This window comes from Dipodomys merriami, unplaced genomic scaffold (genome assembly GCF_024711535.1).
Source record: "Dipodomys merriami isolate MVZ:Mamm:240054 unplaced genomic scaffold, mDipMer1.0.p SCAF_27, whole genome shotgun sequence".
NCBI classification, from domain to species: domain Eukaryota; kingdom Metazoa; phylum Chordata; class Mammalia; order Rodentia; family Heteromyidae; genus Dipodomys; species Dipodomys merriami.
This window is the reverse complement of record NW_027204159.1, coordinates 9979458-9998154: the sequence shown is the minus strand read 5'-3', so window position 1 is coordinate 9998154 and position 18697 is coordinate 9979458. Positions and strand designations below refer to the sequence as shown.

General features: G+C 42.2%; 1 protein-coding gene across 4 annotated transcripts in view; it reads right to left on the bottom strand.

Moving 5' to 3' along the window:
* The window catches only part of Arhgap26 (Rho GTPase activating protein 26), a 447402-nt gene that overhangs the window by 332109 nt on the left and 96596 nt on the right, over positions 1 to 18697 (bottom strand). For all 4 annotated transcript variants that reach the window (XM_070036290.1, XM_070036291.1, XM_070036292.1 and 1 more), the window contains exons 2-3: positions 2859 to 2954; positions 1084 to 1145 (exon numbers count right to left, since the gene is read on the bottom strand). In XM_070036290.1, the coding sequence (XP_069892391.1) occupies positions 1084 to 1145; positions 2859 to 2954 (158 nt within the window). The remainder of the gene's footprint in view (positions 1 to 1083; positions 1146 to 2858; positions 2955 to 18697) is intronic.

Below are 18697 nucleotides of genomic sequence, written 5' to 3'. Positions count from 1 at the left end.
GTTTTAAAGAAAATTTCATATTTTTTGGTATAATTCCAATTTGGGTTTGAATCTAGACGTTATCACTTAAGAACCATGAGACGAAACCCTGGAATACCGCAGCATCTTCATCTGAAAATGGAGATAGTATAGATGTTACTTCACAGAGTCAAAGTGAGAGATAAATGGAAAGTACTGTTTACTAAACGTAGTGCTTTACACTATTGGTTGTTGCTATGGAAAGAGAAAATTTTTGGTTTTTCAGTTGTTGTTGTTTTTTCCTGTTTTTTTTTTTTTTTCAGGGAAGGGGGGGTACTCGGGATTGAATTTAGAGCTTCACCCTTGCTAGGCAGACGTTCTATGAGCTGAACAACTCCCCCAGCCATTCTGGCTTTAGTTAATTTGGGGGTAGAGCCTTGTTTTTTTTCCCAGAACTGGCTGAGAAAAATCCTCCAATTTATGCTTCCTGCATAGATGGGATGATTGGCACATATACCACTATGCCCAGCTATTGGTTAAGATGTCTCACTAGCTTTTTGCTTGGACTGGCCTTGAACTATAGTTTTTCTGATGTCTGCCTCTCAAGTAGCTGATATTACAGATGTGACTCATTATGCCCAGCTTGTTTGGACATTTTAAATGCTACTTTGAAAGTATCTCTTAGGAACTTAGAGACCAGCACTTAATTTTTTAATTTGCAGATTATCTCTTTGAAGACTTTGTTATAGTTGCCTGTATTTACTAAGTTCTGTTTACTGGCTCTCAGCAGGTGCTGTGCTAGGTACTTTGGAAGTAAAAGTGAAGCAGTGACCCCCTACTATCAAAGGGGCCTTGGGACAAGTTTGATGTGACAGGAAGGAGAAAAGCAGGACACATTCTTTCTCCTTCTTCTGGTAAAGACTCTGAGGCTCTCAAAAGTTAAATCACTCAAAAGCTCCAACCCTGAATGTAGAGACTACAGAGAATGTGCATCCGCTCTCAATTTCCCTCCAATACTGGGGTTTTTACACAGGTCCTCAAAAGACCTTGGGTCTTTTGACAACAAATCCCTTGTATCCTCAGTCTTCATATGTCTAAGACCAAAAGCAGTCCAGTCTTACTCACCATCCGGATCCGTTCATCTTCAAGATTCCTGAGGACAGTGGCAAACTCCTGCAAAGACCTTGCTGGAAGACAGAAAGGCACCATGAGGTAGAAGGAAAGTAATGGCACGGTAAAGTCTTTCCAGTCTTACTATTAAGCTATGGATTTAAATTCCTGCACAAGCGTTAAGTCAATTGTTTCCTTAGGCTCCTCTTATCTTTTCATCATTAATCATTAAAGATAGGATGACCCACAAATGCAGGTTAAATAGCATCTGGCACTCTAGCTGGGGAAGTATTTCTTCAAGGAAGGGACCTGCCTGTTTCTGAGCATTCCCAGGACTGGTAGATACTGGCAGGTTCCCAGGCCTAAGGCTGCAAGGGAGAGAGTTCAATTAGGAGGTGAAGGATTTCCTGTCCAGGATTGAACCTCCACAACCTCTAGTTGTGAGGTTGCGTCAGAACCTAACCTTTTCTTTGACATTAAAATTCAACAAATAGCGCTGCTGGCATCAAAAAACACCTCTCTGGCATCTGCTTGGACAAAGTCCTGAAGCCACTCAGTAATAGAACTCATCCAGCAACATGGCACATGGCCCTATTTGCCAGAGTCATCCATCAAGGCAACAGCCCAGAGGGTAGTAGCCCTGAGGATACACAGACAATTCCAGGAAAAGCGTTCATCCATCACAAGTTACAAGGATGTGCTTTCACTACCCCAGCATCCTCCCAAGTTTTTGCCCATCTCTATATTCTAGCATTCAGCATGGTGATGGACACAATAAGTATTGGAAGAGCAAATTAATTCACTATAACTTTTTCAATCCTTTTTTGGGAGTAAGGGAGTTGTTAAAGATTGAAGACATGCTAATAACCACATGCTCTACCACTGAGCTAGCTTCAGCTCCAGCTTTTTCAATTCTTTCTCCCTTCGTAGAGTCAACCAAAATGCCCAGTTTAAGAATAAAGTACATAACAAGGTCAGGGGGTGTGGTTAAAGTAAAGCATCTACCTGGTAAATGTGAGGCTCTGAGTTCAAACTCTAATACCACCAAAGAAAGGAAAAAGTTAATTAACATGACCTAGTAAAGGAATGTTGACCCTGCCAATCTTCCCATGCTCAGGACTGCATACAGAGTAAAGCAGGTGATAGAGCTACGCACTAAGGAAGCAAAAGAAGGAGTAAGGACAGAGGGAACTGGACACTGAGCTCCTTTCCCCATCCGCACGCAGTGCTACATGGCTCCAATCAATTGTGATTAGGCCAAAAAATAGAGCCTGGATTGTATTCTCAGACTTTCCAGAGAAGATTGAAAATTAGTATTTTACACAAATACAACTTATAAGGCAATTTGGATTTTTAGAAAACTTAGACCCAAATAAACCATGCCTGCATTTTTATCTCAACCCATGATCAATCATTTTGCAAACCTATGGTTTATTTCTCAGGTCATCTATCTGCATTAACTTGTGCTTTAGGTTCTTATGACTGTACTTGGTGGGAAAAACATCACAAAACCAGTGAGAAGGAAAACACTAAAGGAAAGTAGAGAACAGAGCCCCAGTGCAAAACCTTCCAGCTTTGTCCTTCAACTAGAGGGTAAAATGATCCAAGAAAATAAGGACAAGCTCAGAGAAGTCCTCAACCTGACCCTCATATCTCTGTCTCTCTGCCATCACTGTGACCTCTGATCTTTCTAAGCTTCCAAGCCTACTGTCCCAGAAAAAGGCCTGCTAGGACACTGGTAACTGGAACAAGGAGGGTACATATTTGTACTTCACAAAATGATGACTTACCTATACACATCTCGTCATCTGTCTCTGCATCTCCTATGCACTGAAATTTAAATTCATTTAAGGAATCTGCAAACTTCCGCTTTGCTGAAGACAAATCTAGCAGGAAAAAGAAGGGGGGAAAAAAGTAATTACTAAAATGTATCCAGCTTTCCTGGATGCTGTCCTTCTTAGTTGTTCAATGAATGTAATAATGAGCAAATTGGGTCCTGAGACTATTGCACAACACAAATGGATATAAAATTAAAACAGTAAATATTCATTTGTAATATGAAGCACTGATTTGCTGTAGACGTTAATATTTTGTTACAATGACTTTAATGAATTCTAGTCCTAGATCTCCTTCCTCCAGCCATACAGTAAAGCCTGATATCTACATGTGATACATGGAATCTACTTGCCTTGGGAGGACCAGAAGGAAGCCAGGATCAGAGCCAACATCAGGTTCCCACCCCCTGCCAAACCTTCCTGTAGTTTCATCACGGCTGCCCACAGATCTGACTCAACAATCCATTCTACCAATCAACCTCACAACACAGACTAACTTTAAGGAGGGAGCCTCAGAAAAAATGGATAGAAGGAGCTTGGAGCTGTCTGGTCTCTGCAGCATACCTGGCCTCTTACAAGGCAAGCACAGAGAATGCCCAAATTCTCAGATCCACCATTCGCAAAAGCCCAGTGCCTAACAAACTTCCCCATGAGCCATCTTCCCGGGAGGCTACAACCCTCACTCCCAGAACAAAGCCCTGGCAATGTCTGTACTAGGTAAAAAGACATCCCACACATAATATATATAATGAAAACCCTCTGGGGTCCTTGCCAAATTAAAAAACACACACACAAAAACTAAAACCAATGATCCTTTCTGAGCCCTCAGCTTCTGTTAAGGGTACAAAACTAACCAAGATACCTTTAAGTGGCCTGGCAGACAAGGCTGCTAAGTACAACATGCTTAATTCCATATGCAGCCTTCCTGCAGATTAGGCTAATCATTCAAATTAGCTTCATACAAGCTTCCCTCATAGAGAGGGAAATGGCATTATGCTCCAACTCCCAGTGGAAGGAAATGTGAATCATAACTGGTAAAGGCCTGGATTTAATAAGATTGGGGTTGCGGGGGAGCCTGGCTTTACAGATCAACATAAACATAAATGCATCTATGATCTTCAGCCATGCTCTTTCCATGAGGTTGCAGCTCATGGTTTTCATCTTTTGATTTTGTTTGATTTGTCTCCTCTCCTGGCACCTAGCAATGCACCTTGCTCAGCATGTGCTGAATACTTGCATGTTGAGGACACTGTGCCTAAAATCCAAGCCCCAGCGCTCATTTCAAACAATAGCTGCTAGTCAGAGAGCCAGGCTCTGACCAGACTGCTGTGCTCAGGTCTAAGGCTCAGGCTGCTACATGGATACTGGGTATGAGCCCTAAGCTAGTCACCTATGCAAAATACCCTGCTCTACACCACAAGAGGAAAAACAAACAAACAAACAGGAGCCAACTTTCAGCCCTCCTTGGTTCAGTCACTTTTATGGAATGGTCCTTAACAAAAAGTCAAAAAGATGCTGGCAGGGAAAAGAGGCTTCTTTAATAACCATCCAGCAAGGGCAGAGAAGAGAACATCTCTCACAGCACAAATCACTCCATGGCATTTCAAGAAAGAAACCGGTGCATCTGAAAGTCAGAACACAGTGGGGAGGCTCTCAGGAAAGGAAAGCGGAGGTCACACAGATAGACAAGAGCAAAAGAGTAAAACTTTCAGAGTGTAAGAGAAAAATCCCTCTAAGAGTCCCAAAAGGCAAGTGTATCAAATGTAGGCGTGGTTGTATGTGGCTTGCTTTTAGTCCAAATGTTTCCTCAATCAGAACTCACAAAGGAAAGCCTGAGCAAAGAATCTGAACAGGTTTGCTTCACTGTCCACCTGACAATTCTCCTGTGCCTTCTCATTAGGCCAAGAAAAACTTGTGCTAGACAATCATCTCAACAAAGTGGAAAAAAAAAGGCGAAATGCAAGCTAGCTCCTGGGAAAGCTTCCAGCACGCACCTGAAGAGCTGTGCTGCCAGGCAGCTGCCAATGAGAACAGAGTTGCAGCTCATAATGCACAAGGAGGCCTTTGTGGATCCTTTCACAGGGGGACCCACTTAGCCAGGGGCAGGCCCTGGCAGCCGATGAGCAGAAGGTAACCTGATTTCACTTTCAGTGGCACAGAACACACCCTGTGTAGCACAGAGCTGAGAAGTAATGTGGGTCCTGTGCACCTGGTGGAAGATGAGGTAATGAGGACTGGTATGGACAGTATGAGGCTCTGGGCCAGTAAAGACAGCTGGCTAGAGTGAGAATTCCAGTTACTGGAACCTGCAAAGGAGCTTACCTTGGACTTAGTACGGAGCCTGTAAAGGAGCTTATCTTGGGGAAGTTGTAATAGACACCTGTTGTTTTACTAGATCAAAATCCATGCCACAGGGGGAGTGATGGCAACTCAGGCCTGTTTGGGGGGAGTCTCTCTTCTTCATTTGCGTTCTGAGAGGCATGGTAGCAGGCTAATCAAGCCCAACTCCTTGCTCCCAGCCTAATCCTCATTGGCTCCAGGGTTCAAACTATACCATTTATCAGCTGTGTAACTAACCCAGATTAGGCACAAAGTCTCAGTCAATTCAGTCAATTCATCTGACAGTAACTGTGGGCTGTAGGCCGGGCTATTCCTTCCTAAGAGATAAATCTAGTCATAGGACCCAGGAAAGTAAGCATGTCTATCTGTATCACTCACAGAAGTTAAAGGACGGGCAAAATGGCACACAGACACTAAGAAAACATATATAATTTTAGGCAACTCCTCTGAACTGGGATGCTGAAATATTTGGGGACATTGTACTGCCTTACCCCATTAAGATAACCCTCTGTATTATTTGGGTCAATAACAAAGACATCAAAATGAGAATACTCAAAAACCAGTGTTTGGAATAAGCCTAGTTGCTCATCAAGCAATTAATGGATTTTAAAAAATGTGGAAGGGGAGGCAGATGATTGGAGAGAGTATGGGTAGGCGAATAATACAGTTATAATATAGTACTCAGTGTACATGTGTGAAAATGGAACTAGGAAACTTGAGGGGATGGGTAGGAGTGGAATAAATGAAAAGGGAGGAGAATAAAACAAAGAGTGACATTGATCAAGATGCATTGTACACATGAATTGACATGTTGAATTTAAACTCTTTAGTATAACTAGGGATAATTTAAAATGATTTTTAAAAGAATAATAAGGGGCTTTAACATTCAACTCAACTATTTCAACTAAAACTCACTGATAGTACCTTCTATAAATCATCACCCTGGATGTACAGCTCCCCTTCCCCCAAAGATTTATTCCTGGAGCATTCACTCAGATTCACATAGGACTCTAATATACACATTCCAGGAAGGAGAAGGGACACGGAAGGAGTGACGGGCTCAGGCTGGGTGCATGCCAAGAGTTGTGGCCCTGCTCATATAACCTCACTGTTTCATGTTTAAGCAGTACAAGACACAGCAAGGTGCCAAGCTGAGTCAATAATGTTTACTTTGCAGAACAGCTGTCACTAGAAAAGTAGAAAGCTAGCCAGAGCAGAGCACAGCTGTCACTGCCTGCATGCAGCAAAGACAAGGATGTGTCTCTCCTAGTAAGAAGAACAAGGTAGACAGAATCTGGGAGCATTAGAAGTCTGGGTCCTGAGAGAATACTCCCAAAACCTTCTACTCACTCAGGGGCCAGAGGTAAGGACCCTTCCCTTCCTGAAGATGTTGTCTCTGGCTCAGCAAATACTAATCTACATAGAGGAAAAGAGAATTTAACTCAAGAAGAATTCTTCCTAACACTAAAGGTTTATCTCAATTTTTCAAAAACTGGAATCTACCTTAATGTACAGATATTTCCCAGCAATATCACAGGTCAAGCAATTTCCATTTACTCCTTGGGTAAAATTTGACATAACTGTGCATACATGCACACATTTGTACATACACATAATAGAAAAGTCAAAGGAATCTTACAATTATTTCTTTTCGTGGACTGATTGCATTTCTGTGCCTTTCAAAGTTACTCAACTTGCATATTACTGTCCTTCAAATTTTCTACTACCCAGTCACATCTTCCTAGACTTAAGTGTTTACAGTTTCTAAAAGCCAACTGCTAAGCAGAACTTGCAATCAGATGGGCTTCATAAAGCACAGAAAACCAGCTCCAGTTCATGCTAACTTCTCCCTTGTCTAAATGCCAAGTACACTTACACTCTGTGTCTTATTGCCTTGTGTTTGCAATGATTCTGAAACTATTCAGAGTAGCTTTGTGTGATAATGCAAGGAGTACCTAAGACAAGGCTGAACAGAGACCTTAGATCTACTATACAGACTTCTTTGGGGTTAGCAACACAAACTGGCTTACAGGTATCAGAGTCACCAGAGAGGATCCAGGGCTGAGAAGCTAGAAAAGGGTATAGTTTACTCCTCACTCCATTCCCAGGTAAAGCTCTACACGTTAACCAACTTTCTCCCCATCACTCCTCTTCCCAAAAGAACCAGCCAAGGATGGGAAAGGGTGCCACTATTTGTTTTGCCACACCATTTGACACCTGAATGACATCCTGCTTCACACACAATGCCCATTTCCAGGCCTGTCTAATCTGCCTCCCATGCACTCTTCTCCATCAACACCAGCTGACCCCCAAACTTCCCTTTGCTTGGATGACTACATCTTCCTCCTCTCTACTCTCTCCACATCTACTTCTGTCCCTCTCACCAGTTTTCTACCCAACTGTGGCAGCTACCCAACTATGCTAGCTCTAGAAGCTTTCCAGAGCTCCAAGGATGAAGACCAAACCTTCTGAAGACCTGAGAGGCTCTGCCTGCCTGTATGGTATGACCCATCACCTCCCCTCTGAGCTCCAGATGTTCTGGCTTTTGCAGTTTCTATAGTATTCTCACAACTATCTATCACCATATATTTATGTTCCCTGTAGCTATCAGCTCAAAAGTTCCTTCCTTCAAGATGCTTTTTCAGTCTTTTCTAATTGGTCAAACTTGACCCTATGTTTTATTCCCTGAATATTATGTACTTCTTCACAGCAATTGTCTATTTGCTCAAGTAATATTTTGATTCATATATGCCCTCATTAGCTCCATGAAGACAAAGTGATGTCCTTATGAGCTGACCATTCTATCCCCAAAGCCCATTGCACTGCCTGGCTGAGAGCAGATGTTGCAGAAAGAAAATGAGAGAGAAGTTAGGTACTCTGCCTGCTTTCATCAAAGGGGGGCCTCCCAAGTCCATGGTGGACAAGTAAAAACCTATCAGATAAGGCAGCTTACGTAAATCTTGGTCAAACTTGAGAATTGTAGGAATATGCCCGTGATTAACATGGAATTACCTCCCCTAAGGTTGTCAATACTGAGGATTATTCCACCAAGCTGGTGGGAGACCAACTACCAGCCAGGATAGTAAACCAAAACTTTTTCTGTACTAAGAACCTGGAGAAATGAACTACAAACGAAGTGCTAGCAACAACTACAGGCCCCCTTTCTCCTTCCCCTTTCAACAAATTCCCAAGTCTAGAGTAAAAACTGAGAAAGAGTTATCAGAGACTCTTCTTCTCTCTCCAAAGGTAGGCCAACAGAACCCATCCTCTCAGAAGCTGCTTGAGGAAAGGCACTTCCCCAACATGCTGTGTGGCATTGTAAACCTAGGTCAGTGTGTTTAGCCATGGGGAAAGCGAGTGACAGTCTTTGGGTAAATGCCATTTACATCTCAAACTCCTGTCATTAGACCTGCAAAAATGAAAGAGCATTTTCAATCTCAAAACCAGAAAAAAGTCCCAATGGCATGTCTAGTATCTGTGCTACATGGTCTTTCCTGTGGCCACTAGGTGGCAATCAACCATGTCTAGAAGGTGAGTTTCTCAAAGAGAAATGACAACCAACCTTAACATCAGTGCCTGGGAAATATCTCATCCCTCCAATGAAGACAACTCACCTAAGGAAGACAAAATGTCTAGACAGTGCTCTATCAGCCATTGAAGGAGAGACCTGGCCTCCAGTGGAAGGGGCTGCTTTAATACATTTAAAGGACCTATGCTCGTTTAAAATATTCAAGCCCAAGACATGGAGGGGAAAGAAGTCAAAGGAGCTGATATTCTTCAAATCTAAATTATGCTGGCTCAGAAAACGTATTTCACTGTAGCAGAAGATACCTATATTCTCCAATCACACCAGCCACGTACACACATTATATGATGGATATTCTGACTATATATAGACCATTGTGCTCTTCCTTGAATCATTTCCTTAAAGTTGTATTACCTAAATGAGGCCACAGCCAGCACAGACTCTGGAAATTTTGTTTTTCCAAACAAGAAACTAAGATTAATGAAATCTTCCAAGCTGATATTTAAAATTAAACCAGGTAGAACAAAGGAGATTTTCAATTTTATTGCATGGTATTACTATCAAGAAAAATATGGGAGCCAACTTCTCTTTATTATAAATTATTTCAGCTATGATTGTACACTAATGTATCCAATTCCTTTTTTTTTTTTTCCCCAGGGCTGAGGACCAAACCCAGGGCCTTGTGCTCGCCAGGCAGTCACCCTTCCACTGAGCTAAACCCCCAGCCCCTCCAATTCTTTACTGCTACATCAATCTACTAGTACACTAAGTCATTCTATCCCAACAACAATTCATTAGAGTATTATCTCCATTTACAGATGAGGTAAACAGTGTGTCCAAGATCACACAACTAATAGCATAAGAAATCTGTTCCAACTCAAAACTCTTGACTATATTGCCTAATTTTCTCTAATAGTTAAGAATCTATCAGTGTACTCAGAGAAATAAAATGATGGGAGTTATACATTCTTTACCCTTAAGAAAATTCAATGTAGAAAGGCCTAATCTATATATACAAAACTTCAAATTAAGGAAGAAAATGTTCAGGCAATCAGTGAGAGTGAGGGAAAAAAAACAGCACAAGTCCAAGTGGGATATTATTCCAGCTGGGGCCACTGAAGACTTCATAAAGGGGGAAGAAAAAAAAAAAGAAGAAGAAAAGAACAGGGAGTGGCCTATGAGCTGAGCCTATTCTAATGTGTAGAAGGAAGGGGAGCAGGGTAGGAAGACAGGCCTGGGAAGGTATTCTAAAAGTGAAGACAGGGAGCAAAGAAACACAAAAGTGGAGATTGACCCAGAAATAACAGGAAATTCAGCTAGAAGGTTAGGAGGTGACACTGGGAAGGGCATGAATGCCACATAAAGGAATCTAGACTTTGTCCCTTAGGAAGATGGAAACCATATTTTTACAGAAGAATGGTAAGATAAACACTGACTAAGCCTTTTACTAGATCTAGGAGATGCCTAGAATTTGTGAATACCCACTCCTACTGACCCATCACGCTTTATATGAGATCATTCAGTGGTGAGGTCTCCTTCCTGTGGGAAAGCTAGATAACAGAACAACCAAAGAAACCTTGCTCCCTACTGAAAACTCCAAGTCCTGTTATGGCCAGTGACTCTGCCATTAGATACACTGGATCACATAGAAACAGTGCATATAAATGCTCTTGTAGTTCCAAAGCACTGTATACTGTACATTTCATATTTTAAAATACAGATGATTATATGTATATAGATACAAACATATCTGTTCACTTATTTATGTGCTTTAGGTAAGGTCCGCTCCTGGATGGCTAGCAGACTCCACCCTCCTCGCAGCAAAGTCTCCACCCAGTACCTGCGTTACCTAGGCAACTGGGACACCTGGAAGAGGTCACATCTGCATCCACTGAGGTCACATCTGAATTTGATGTGGCCACACCTTTCTCCGCCCATACCCTAGATAAGGCCTAGCCCAGGCCCAGACACCCTCTCTCTGCACTTTTCTAGCTCTTTCTCAGCTCTTTCCTTCTCTTCTCTTTCCCAGCTCCCTTCTCTTTCCTAGCTCTCTCTTTCCCACCTCTCTTTCCCAGCTCTCTCTGCTCTTTCTTAGCTCTTTCTTAGCTCTTTCCTTCTCTTCTCTTTCCCAGCTCTCTTCTCTTTCCTAGCTCTCTTTCCCACCTTTCCCAGATGCTCTCTTTTCTAGCTCTTTTATCTCTCTTTCTCAGCTCTCTTTCTTTCCCAGCTCTCTTTCCCAAGCCTTTCCCCACTGCATGGAGGACCAAGATGGCCTGGTACCAGCCGGAACAATGAATAAACCTACCCCTTACCTGAATACCACGTGTGTGATGCTGTTCTTACTCGGCTACCTCTTTTTAAACCTAACACTTTATATATGCTTATAATATATTAATTATAAATATTAGCTTGTCCTTATAAGAATGTTGAGAGTTGCTGGGTGTCGGTGGCTTACGCCTATAATCCTAGCTACTCAGGAAGCTAGGATCTGAGGATCACAGTTCAAAGCCAGCCCAGGAAGGAAAGTGAGACTCTTTATCTTCAATAAGCCATCAGAAAACCAGAAGTGGCTCAAGTGGTAGAGCGCTAGCCCTGAGCTGAATAGCTCAGGGATGGCACCCCAGGCCTAGAGTTCAAGCCCCATGACTGACCAAAAAAAAAAAAAAAAAAAAAAAAAAATGTTGAAAGTTTAAGTGGAAGTATTTGTCCTTTTACAGATTGAGAAAATTAGTAACACGCCATGCCTTTTTTTTTTTTTTTTTTTTTTTTACTTTTTTTTTCTTTTTTTTTTTTGGTGGTGGTAGTAGGGTTCCATATTCAGGCTTTAATAAGATAGGCAGAAGCTCTATCACTGAGCTACATCCCCAGCCCAGAACAAATTTAATGGCAGTTTATGTCATATAGTAGGTGCTGAATCTGTGACCACTGCATTAAGTGATTTAATCAGCATCAGCTCAATGAAGACAAGCTCAATCCCAGACACAAAGCAGAAGGGGCAGGGAGAACTGAGGTACTGTATTTAGTGCAACTATATCCATGTGCAGCCCCAAGATATGATATGGCAGGAGAAGGTCAGTGCAGGGGAAAGTTTCCCAAGGAAGACTGCTATTTTCTTAGTTAAAACAAAGAAGATCATTTTGCAAAAGACTAATCAGGGGAGAATACAAAAAGAAAGAGGGAGAGACAGAGGAGGGAGGAGGGTATTTCCAAGTAAAGTCAAACTGCCTCCCTCCCCAAATCCCACAACCACCACTTGCCACAGGACAATTCAAGAGTGTGACACACTTGGGCACCACTTACAAGGGTCTCACTTCCTAGCTATATGCCTGAAGCCAGATTTCTCAACTGTCTAAGTTTCTCTGTAAGTACAAGGATAATATGGATGTTCACAAGGTGGCTATAGGAATTTTTTAAAAAGAAAAGGAATAAAATGTGTTAGGGCAAAACTCAGGAGCACTAGCAAACCTGCCTTCCTTCTTAGCCTTCCTTAGAAAAACAGGCCCAGGGGAAGTTTACCAGCAGGTTAGAGAGAAGAAAATCAACAAAAGCTGTCTTCATTAGCATGAGAATTGAGCAACTTTTGCCTCATTGAGTCACCAAACTAATCAAATAACCCTATTCTAGTGAATTACTAAACTCATTAGAGCACTTAAAGGTTTTTTCCTCCAGTACTTTAGAAAACTCTGAAGCATCTACAAATTTACAATTTCCTTTCACTAGCAGCTAGTTGGCTAGAATTAAATAACAGTATTTGGGCACTGGGAGTAGGGGAAGGAGGGAAGAACTGCAGTAGTAGAACACTTGCCTAATTTAGCTCTAGGTTCCTTCCAGGGAGCACCTGGGACATACAAGGCTTCAATAGATCCTGGAGGGATAGATGAATAAATTCCCCAAGGGAACTTAAACTGTTGCAGACAGAATAAAACCTAAAGTAGGAAGCAGAACTGGGCTGCATCACACAGGTAAACCAAGGGAAAGCTGATGTGTGGCACACTCAGCTGTAGAAAACACAATGAAAAACCAGGAGCTGAAATAAGTGCTTTAAAATTCCATCTTAAGTATCTTTCCTTTCTTCTTTTCTTTTCTGGTCTTCTTTCTTTCCTCCCTCCCCCCCCCTCCTCCTCCATCCTCCATCTCCTTCTCCTCCTCATCCTCCTCCTTCTTCCCTGTCCTCTTCATTCTCTTTAAAGAATATATACTAGATATTCCTACAACAAAGCACACCTCTATGTCATTCTCAGAGAGCAAGTTCCAAAAATTTAATTGAGAGAACACAGACTCTGTTAGCCTCAGCAAATAACCATAGCAACTAATACCCCCCAAATAAAATGATGTCTTCACAATGATGAGCTGGCTCAATTAGATTAAGAGGGTGACGTATACTATGTGAAAATTTATTGTCCTAAACTTAGAGCAAAAGCCAGACCTTCTTGGAAGAAGTTTATAAGGAAAAGAAAGATCTTGCCAATAAACTGAAGATGAGATGAAGAGCCAGAAAAATCCAGGAGTTGAAAAATTGGAGCAGCATTGCTCTGTGCCAGATTTGCCAAGACAGGGCCCAAGTGTCCACATGTGAATCCAGAATTTGGCAAACACTTTCACATCTACATGCCACCATCTCTATCAGGAAGCTACCAGGTGACTGACATCTTCCCCTCTTTCGGTGATTTCCTGTATGCATAGTATAGAAAGAAAAAAAAATGCTACTTCAGAAACATCTGCAGATATTATCTAAAGAATCATAAGGCTTTGATATTCCAAGAATAACACCACAAAATACTGACTATGGGTTCATAATGTATTTCTAGCCATGTTATTTGCTGTTCAGGTCATCATAGGGATGTAGTACTTTCTATTCTCTAAGTCTTCCCATTGAGTTAGACTTGTGAATAAACAGCTCAACACCTGTAAACTCTACAACCTACAGTCTTTCCATTCCTTCATACTTGCCTTGTTCTGGATCTCTACAATAACATCTATACTGAACAAATCCAGATGAGCAAAAACCTAAGTGGTAAAGCAGGAATAGAGATACCAAGGTCTGTCACCTCCCTTTCACCCCAGAACCTTTGCTAGCAAGGATAAAAAGAAACTGACAAGTCATCCAGCCCTAAGAACCAGGGCTTAACTGGCATTCAGTGGTTGACCCAGAAAGTCACAAACAGCAGAAACCAGACAAAACTATAAAATCAGACACACAGAGCTCTGGTAGCTCTTATCAATGACTGAGATGAACTTGAGAGCGGCCAAGGAAAAAAACACAGCATGAGAAGTAAATCAAGGTCATCAATTAGCCCAATATGCCTAGACTGGTAAAATGTAAAAGGTTTGGAACAGACTCCGAGAGTGCAAAATCCCATGGCAACCACCAACAGGGCCTCTGTGCTCAGTTTCCACCTGTGTGAAATAAAGCTAAAAGGAATGCTCCCTGCTGAAGTTAGCGGGGAGAACAAGGGGATGGGAAGATGATACATGAATATACTTTAACACACAACCTGGCCTGCAGTAAGCACTCAATAAACCATAGGTATTAGTATTAGACAGTTTTATATAAAAATGTAGTAAATAAAATGCTAAGCTGATTTATGCCTGCAAAGATAAGAGGACAACTCAAGACACCTGTCTCCCATCCTTTCTCAAATTCCCACTCTACTGACTTCCTCCAGCCTTCCTTCCTTGGGGCTCCACTCTGAACTAGGATCCTGACTGAATCAGCCTAATCCCTGCACCCAGTTCAGATGGTCTCCACACTAATACCACAGGAAACAGGCAGCATCTTCCCAAAATCAGAATAAGTTCAATTTCAATTAAACAAGGAAAATCTGTTTGTCTCCCTTTGGATTAAAAGAACATTTCTAGAAGAAGAAAAAAAAAAGTACCTAGCAATTTTCAAGAGAGCTAACACCTAATAACATGCTCAGAAATTGGTTTCAGTTTCTTTTATCCCCTGTTTAATGAGTCGCGTCCCTACTATACCTCAGGGGAGGGAGTGATCTTGAGACCAAGCAGAGGGATCGAAGCAAGCAAACATTTACTTCCTCAGAGGTTCCCAAGAAATGTCCAGATTCCTGCTTCCTTACCCAAAATCAACTCTTTCCCAGTCCAAGGAAGAAATCCTACTCCAGCAGGTTCTCAGAGCCTTCCCTTGCTCCAGAGCACCACACAATAGCACAGGCCAAAGATGAGTGTGCCTCAAATTATAGAACTGCTTGCCATAGCCTCTCCAAAAGAGCCCACCCCCAGCTGCCTTGATTGCGATGTCTGAGTCTGGGGCTCAAACATCTGGGCTCCCCAGGCAGTTTAATGCTGAAGTTCAAAAACTATCATCACATAGCATTCTGGGCCAAGCATCAATAACAGAGCTACTGCAGATTGCAAAAATGGAGTTCCATGGGGCAAGCTTGACTTCTGGTTCCTGAGAGTAGATTTACAAATGTCCCCAAAGCAGGTCATTCATGCTCATGGTAGAAAAAAACCTGGTGATGGTTTGAGTGGAAGGAAGAAACACAATTCAATTGAAAGATCACAAATTCTAGAGTCAATGAAAAGAAAAAGAGTACTCTTGATCAAGTTTCATTCCAAAGGCTACACAACCCAATTTGTAAAGACCCAGATCATGGCACCTGGAGTTGATGAACAGCTTGGTGCTGATCGCCCAGAAACCCATCCGGAAACCAGACTTCCCACAGGAGGGACAGCTGCTGTAGGTGCCTGGGAGCCAAGCACTCTTGGACCACAGACCTGGGCCAGGGCTGCCAACATGGATTCTGCCCCAGTTAATCTCTGACACACAGATCCAAGTCAGTCCAGGATACAGGTTCACAGGGCAGCTGAAAAATGGGTGCTGAAGTACAGGCAGTACAGCTTCATGGAATGCAAAGTGAACAGCTGTGTGGGGACCTGTACTCAGAATTTTAAACGTGCGATTTTAAACAATTTTCTCTTTCAATGGAAGTTCGTAAGTCTGAACAGTAGAGCATAGGCATGGTTGGAGAGATGTGCAGCTGGGGTGCCATGATGACCACTGGTTTCCTTGTAGCCCAGTGCACACAGTGTGTACTTTAATGCCCACAAACAGAATTCTTGGGGACCCATAATGTCTAGGAGCTTGGCAAGACTCACAGAAAGTACAAGGTGACTGTCACATGCACAGCTGTGCAGAGGACACTGACAGCCTGCGAGGCCAGGCCTGGCACCCCAACCGAAACTCACCAAGTGCAAGAAGACAGTGGTGGTCTACGAGAGTTAAGTGGCCCAGCAATCCTGAGTTATTTCCCTGGGTAAGCCAGACACTGACACTGACCACAACACAAGATGAGAAAGACCAGACAACCACAAGCAGCACCTTTCCTTTCCATCCTTCCTAAGTAGAAGGGAGTGCATGTTAAAGGATGTGCAGGCAATGAAAAGAAGTGAAAGAAAAGCAGAATTTCATGCAGCATTTTCATTGTTCTTGGAAGATGGAAATAAATTCATAAGAGGTCCCAATTTTGGTGATTCTGCATATAAATGAGTTGATCTTATACTTAGGTTCAGAATTGACTGTAAGCAAATTAACAGAAAAATGTGTACTAATCAACATTTCAATTTTCCTTTTTGAGAGCTATATTAAATGACAAATTTAAAGTACCACAAGTCAATAGAAAGACCAGGAAATAAAGCAGATTAAGTAGCTAGTCCTGGGCACAGGAGCATTCTGGGGAAGCTTTGCTACCTTAACTCTCCTCCCATCAACCTAGGAGCTTGAGGGAGACCAAGATGCCATCCTTCTGCATCACTGCCATCTCTCACCTAGACTTCTATCTGGCCTCCCTACTTCTTCCTTGTTCCTCCCTCTTCAGACCTTTTTGTCACTCAGTTGCCCAAAAGGACCTATTCAAAAGGCAGATCTGCTCTTGTTACAGTCCCTTCCGTACCCTTCCCAAATGTAATTCTTCTCATTCCCTTTGAGACAAGCCTGACCAATCCTACAAAACATGCCTTCTCAGCACCATGCTTTGCCCTTCCTGTTTCCAGACCCCCTGGCCAATTTTCAGGTCTTCAAAGATGCCAGGATCTCTCTAATCACAAAGTCTGGTCTCTGCTTGCATCTCTCCTTCTGCTTCCACCTGGATGCTGACCCTTCGCCCATCACAGTCTGCTTAAACGGTCACTTCCCCAGGGAAGGAAGCTGCCCCCTTTCATTCCCACCCATTCTCAAGGGGGAGGCTCTCGTTAGCTCCCTAGAATTTCCTGTCCCTTAATAAACTTGATAATTTCCTATGATTTTGGTGGTTGTCTAGTGCATTTTTTTCCTGATGACATTATAAAGTCAAGGCAGGCAGTAGCCACAACAGCTTTTTCATAAAAGGATAGTTTTGTCAGCCTTAGCTCCCAAAGTTTTTGTGTTTTGGAAATAGGGTCTTGGTTGGCCTCAGACTGACTATATACTCCAGGCTAGCCTCAAACTCATGATCTTTCTGCCTCTACCCCTGAATGCTGGGATTACAGACATGTACTTTACACCCAATGCCCGATACTGTTTTTAAATGCATAAAGGAAAATAGAAATAAGAACGTAACTCATTTTTGTTGCTTTGCTTTCTTAGTATTTATTTTTGCTAGGGTCTCACATACTTCCCAGGCTGGCCTAAACCATGATTCCCCCTATCTATATGCTAGGATTGATCACAGGATCACTGCCTGGACAGAACATGAGTTCAGTAACAAGAATGGCAAACTCTTACATTTCCCTGTTTTCAGAAAGGAAAAGCTGGAACAGAGAAAACATCCAAGACACACAAAACAATCTGAACCCTATTTCCTGGGCTTAGTCTCGAAGCCACAAGAAGCGTATTCCCTACTCCCTTCCTTATCTAACAAGATTCCTATAATGTTTTCAAAGTACCACCAATGCTATATTCAACCCAATTTGTCTAAAGGCAATGTTCAGAGAAGAATTTACATGTGTGTGTACACACTAGAGTATCTAGACCCAAATTTTAAATATGTAATCTGGTGATGTATTGTGCCTATTAACATCAGGTAATTGCAGAAGTCATCCTTTCTAATACATCAAGTATCATTTAAAGGAACTTCCCCACACATCCACAAATAAAACCCTGGGGGGAAGTGTTTCTTGATTTGGCTTTTGGAATTCACCTTATCAGATCCCCCCCCCAGACTTAATGAATAAGAAATTCTTGGAATCAAATTCTCCAGATGATTCTTACACCCTATAATTTTAAGAACCACAGCTATAGGAAGGCATCACACGCTATGTTTAAATACCAGAGAACTGGAAGAAGCTAGTAACACCAACCTGAGAAAGGGAGAAAACAAGAAAGAAAAGAGATGTCTTGTAGACCCAGAAAGTCCCTGGCAACATGCCTCCAAGAAACTAGCAGGAAATTGTTCCCAGAGAAGAGAAAGACCATGGAAAAACCCTAGGCCATTGTTCACTCAGGTCATTAATTACTTTGGCCATTTGACTCTCATGGACGCTTCCTCCTATCTCAAGGTGTTCCTGAGACATGTTCCCCTCACTGCAGGAAGGAGCCAGAGGCCTACATGAGCAGCACTGCCACTGACAGTCTCACAGCTGTATTTAGGTATCTGAAAAAAAAAAAATTTGTAGCCAGACACTCTCATTAGAAATAGGAATTCTAGCTGCTTCTGGACCCAGCATCATTGGCCCATCAACCAGAAACCTTGAAAAAATGAGAAGTTTGACAGTACTGCTCCACCAACTTCAGTACCCTTCTGTAGTGGGTTGAAGAGTAACCCCAAAATCTGTGTTGATTCTGAACCCACCAGGTGACCTTATTTGGAAATAAGGACTTTGAAGATGTAATCAATCAAAACGATATCATATTGAATAAGACCAAGTCTTAAGTCCAATGACTGGTATACTTCACAAGAAGAACAGGGAAATGGGTAGTATAAAGACA